At 39.8% G+C, this 4,912-nt stretch overlaps 1 protein-coding gene across 2 annotated transcripts in view; it reads right to left on the reverse strand.

The window, feature by feature from the left end:
- sox13 (SRY-box transcription factor 13) overlaps positions 1–4,704 on the reverse strand; it is a gene marked incomplete at its 5' end in the record, with an annotated part of 18,664 nt that extends 13,960 nt beyond the window's left edge. For both annotated transcript variants that reach the window (XM_014023700.1, XM_014023699.1), the window contains 3 exon segments: positions 254–343; positions 4,320–4,416; positions 4,485–4,704. In XM_014023700.1, coding sequence (XP_013879154.1) covers positions 254–343; positions 4,320–4,416; positions 4,485–4,704 — 407 coding nt within the window.
- Positions 4,705–4,912: the final 208 nt, after the last annotated feature.

Below are 4,912 nucleotides of genomic sequence, written 5' to 3' on the forward strand. Positions count from 1 at the left end.
GTCATTAGCACCTCTAGCAATATATTTACTGAGAAAAATGGTGTTCAATACTTATTTTACTCGCTGTATATGAATATAAGGCATCAGTTTGCTCCTCAGTGCAGGTAAGCAGTAACTAGTTACAAACGGTGGCTAAAGAACAGAAATATTAATTTGAACTTTCACAGTCTGAACTGTAATGAAAAGCTTTTAAGAATGAGTTTTAAAGATGTTGAACAGAATGTGTTCAGTGTCAGGGTGTCTCACAGCTGACCTTTCAGTTGTTGTCCTGCTCCTACTGGGCTTTTATCCAGAAATTTCTCCTTCCAGTCAGCATTCAGCAGCTTCTCAATGGTTGGCATTACTGTTAACAGAACACAACAGGTACTCAGCTGGACTGAAGTGTGCACAACTCCACAGTATAAAAACACCTCTGTCAAATCAAACCCCTCTAACAGAAGAGTAAACAGCTTTCTGAGCCTCCCCTCTGCCTTACTAATGGCTCTGATTGAAGAAGACGGTGGAAAGATCAGAGGAGCCAAGTTTAGTTGTGCATCAGAGAGAAATTTGGAGTCTTTGAGTGGATCAATATTTGGGCTGAGAACAGGTCGAGGTCAGCGAGTGGAGTGAGAAGCTCAGGCTCGTTAAAGAGCGGCACAGAGGTACGGAGACTCTTTCAAGCAGCTCCATGTGTGCGGCACCAAAACAACCTAAATCAGACCATCAGAGGCTTCAAACAACAAATAACTATTTCTTTGAGTCATTTTTTAATTAAGCACCAAAATACGTCTTTACAGTTTGATCAGCTGATTGGTTCCTCTGTGGGAGCGGGAGAAACAGAAAGAAAACCAAACAACAAAGAGGAGACAGACTTAAAATACATATAAATCATAGACGAGTTGAAAACCAAAACAAAACATTTTTCCTGTAAACCAAGGCTTCTTAACCTTTTTAACTTTTGGGCTCAATTTGTTAAATTTAAAGTAGCATGAGGCCRATTCACACATTAACAATGAATCAAATTCAATTTGTATTGTATTTGCATTCTAACTAAATGAAATGAACCTAAATTTAAAAAAGCAAAGACTTTGTCAAATCAATCAGAAGACATGATTATGACAAACATTGACCTGACAACATTTCCTGGTGGTAATGAGCGACACATAAACAATGAAGGGTCCAGATGCATACCCCCAGAAAATTTAGAAAAAAATCTACTCAAAGCTCAGCATGTTCCATCCACGTGAAGTGCTCTTTTCTTAATAGGATTAATAAAAACATAACGTTGTTATATATTTATTGAAACATAGAACAAAAGTAGAACAACTAGTCTTTGAGATAAACTTTATCTGAGGTCAGAGGCTCTACTTAAAATTTATTCTACTCTTATATTGCTTTTGTTTTACACTGAAACCACAAGTTTGCATGAAAATAAACTACTCTGAGAAATTTATTGATAGAAAAACAACAAAAAAGAAAATAGAACTTGTCCTCATGTTTGCTCCAGTCTTCACAGTATTTAACTATTTCTCTTGTGGCTCTCCTTTATGAAATGTGAAAATTCCAGTTGTGAAAAAATAAATCAAAAAGGCAGCTAAAAATCCCACCTCCACCCTTCACACTGTGTTTTTTCTGACAGCCTCAGCAACCAAAGATTAATCATGTTTCCTGGAACTTTCATGCAATTAAATTACCACCACCAACACAAAGCATATCAACACAGCCTTCCTACACAGTTCCATCAACTCTAATCTCCCTTCTTTGCTCCGTCTGAGCTTTCTCCCATTGACAAGGATTTCTGCAACAGAACTTCGAGTCCAATCAGCAAATAGAAGGAGGAGTTGAGAGCGATGACATTGGCTGTGTCTCCATTAATGTGTTGCAGCTGACGTCGGCCACTTACATCACTGCCCTGCAGCACTGTAGGCTGTCCCAATTTGTCAGCACGTACACATGCAGTTGACAAAACCTCAAAAACGCCAGCTGCATCTGAGTATCCTACACGGCTGACGGTATCTCAGAATTCATTGCGTCATCGGCAAATTAAAGAGAAAAACAAAGACAGCATTTATTTTCTTTTCTTTTTAATTTTATCACGGACCGAAAAACGTAAGTTACACAACTTAGCTGAAGAAACTTTTCTTGCAATGAGATGTTTAATAAAATGCACATGTCCTGCTACTGATACTGGCGCTAATCCCAAATTATTAATGCTTTTTATTTCTTTCCTTGTAATGTTTTTCTATTGAAGCTTGAAAAAACAACTGAAGTGATATAAAATGTACCACCATGGTAATGAGGCACAGTGTGGTCACACAAAAATACGTCTTCTGTAGACTAGAACGTTCAATATCACATCTGTTTATGCAGCTGACARGAGCGGCCTACGGTCCACGTCGACTGCAGCCAACGTCGGCCGCAACCCATGAACTGAGACGCAGCTATAGGTTGTGTCCAAATTCAGAGTCTGAGGGCTGGGCGGTATGACCCCAAAATAATAATCCCTTCACGGTAACGGTATACCTGTATATCGTGGTAGAAAATTATCATAAAAAGCAAAGAAAAACTTTAGACTACTCTAAAATGTAATTTTTAGAACATTTATTTAGCAGAAAACTGTAATTATAAACAAACCCAGTATGTTTGCTGTAGTGCAAATGAACACAACAGAAGTACAAAAGAATGTTTTATATATATTGCAAAATATTTTCAACAACAAACAAAGCATTTCTCAAATTTTCAACAATATCAAAATAAAGTGGATGTGATAACCAGTACTTCAAGTTAAATTAGTCATAAAATATAATCTAAGTTGGCATAAGTTGCCTAAAAAATTAGAATGTGACAGGACCTTAAGGGGTTTAAGCATTCCACCACATGATGGCATGACATAACTTTTCTACAGTGGGAGAGGGAAACTCTGGCTACGTTCACACTGCAGGTCTTAATGCACAATTCCGATTTTTAAAAAAAAATCAAATCTTTTGGTGTGAACGTTCACATTACATTTTAGATGCGACCTGCATCAGACGCCAGTGTGAACACAGCGCTGATGTGACACGCATGCGCAGTAAAAGACGTGACGTCTCATTCAGCTTGTTTGTTTACAGAGTTAGCATGGATGCTACTTTTTACACGTCAAATCTGAAGTTGTTGTTTAATCAGAGCCAATTAAATAATTATCTGACGCTTGTTTAGTTCATTGTTTATATCTGAACCTGCCTCTGACTGGGATGCTCCGATGAAACATTTTATTTTTGAACAAAACAACGAGCTGGAAATAAAGTAGCAACTGAGTAACTTTAGGATCAATACGTTCTGACCCAGGCTAGACGTTACTATCTACATGGAAAATTAAAAGTAAAAAAACAAAGTAACTGGACTTCTGTTTTGGAGCTGTAAGCACATGGCACTACAGATTTAAACAGCGTGACTTGAGGTTATTGTCTTATTGATCCTTCACCCCCCCCCCACCTCACTGATGAAAAAGTCAGCTGGAATGCAACACGAACGTTCACACTGCAGTCGCTTTGAAAACATCAGATATGTATTCGATTTAAAACCACATATTGAAACGGCCTGGGTCAGATTTGAAAAAATCAGATTTGTTGAATTCAGATCGTCATAAAAAATCTGATATTGGTCAGATGGGGCAAAAAAATCGGATTTGGGTCGTATTTGCCTGCAGTGTGAACGTAGTCTTTGAGGATTCTCTCAATACATGTTTTAAATCTTTCTTCATTATATTTTGAACTCCTCCTGCTCAGTTGTCTCTTCACTCGCAGTCCTGTTGACACAGGTGTGATGATGTGACTGACGACAGGATGGTAGAGGGTAAATTTCTACCGTAGGCCAACTTCATATCGTTTCTACCGTCTATTGCATATACCGCGCAGCCCTAGACCCGGCCTACCCGGTTTAGGCGGGCTGGGTTCTTGGTCGACCGTGAAGACTGGAAAAAGGTGGCTGTGAGTGTGGACAGTGTAGTCTTCTGCTTTATTCTCTCAAGGTAGCAATCGCAGACCAATTGTCTCAGTGTCAGTCGGGTGGTTCTCATATGAAAAAATAAAAATGAAAACCATTATCCTCTAGAACTGTCACAACACAGGGTCCTGTTAGTTGAGGTTGGATTGGTACTAGTTTCCCTGTAGGTTGGTCCCAGTCTAAATATTTGGTACTTTACCGCCTTTATTAGGGAACATGCTGCTGCAGTGTTTGAATGTGCTGCAGAGGAATATCTGTTCAGCTAACAATAATGATTTTCTGTTTGGACTTTGAGTTTAAAGTTAAACGGGATGCAGCTGGTGCTCAGATGGTGCTTCTGATAAGTCCTAACTGACCTTCTTTAAAGGTGGATTGTCCTTCTGATCGATCTTTAGCTTCCTTCACTCCTGTGAGGCTGTGCTTGGGAGGCAGCTCTTTTCCTGGAGAACCCTCCTGTAAGAATATCACAGTGAGAAAAGAAAAATTCACAAATCACACCCCCTAAAATGTTCAAATCTTACTGAAGGGGAGCGAGACAGTGGTGGGGTGAGTTGACGAGCCTCAAGGGGCTGAGTTCCTGACCAGTCATGCAAAGGAGACCTCTTGGTAGGCTCGGGACTGGTTCTAGGTCCACCACCTCCACCACATTCCTCCTGCTCGACTTTCACACCAACATCTGCCATGCCAACATCCCCGGCGTTGGAGAGGGGGTGCAGTGCTGGAGGGCTGGGCTCAACCATTCTGTTTGAAGACAAACACAACACAAGTGTCATCTAGGTGTGGTGAGCTCCGAGTCCAACTGATCTGGAACTGGGATCTGATGTTATACATGAGTTAAAATTAAAAAAGTAAACACCAGGTAAAGTCTGAACAAAGAATGTAGAATAAACTGTGGTGAAGAGTTTGATACAGTTTCTTGGTTTGGTTTAATGCAGAGACAAACTTCATC

This window comes from Austrofundulus limnaeus, unplaced genomic scaffold, assembly GCF_001266775.1.
Source record: "Austrofundulus limnaeus strain Quisiro unplaced genomic scaffold, Austrofundulus_limnaeus-1.0 Scaffold387, whole genome shotgun sequence".
Taxonomy (NCBI): Eukaryota; Metazoa; Chordata; class Actinopteri; order Cyprinodontiformes; family Rivulidae; genus Austrofundulus; species Austrofundulus limnaeus.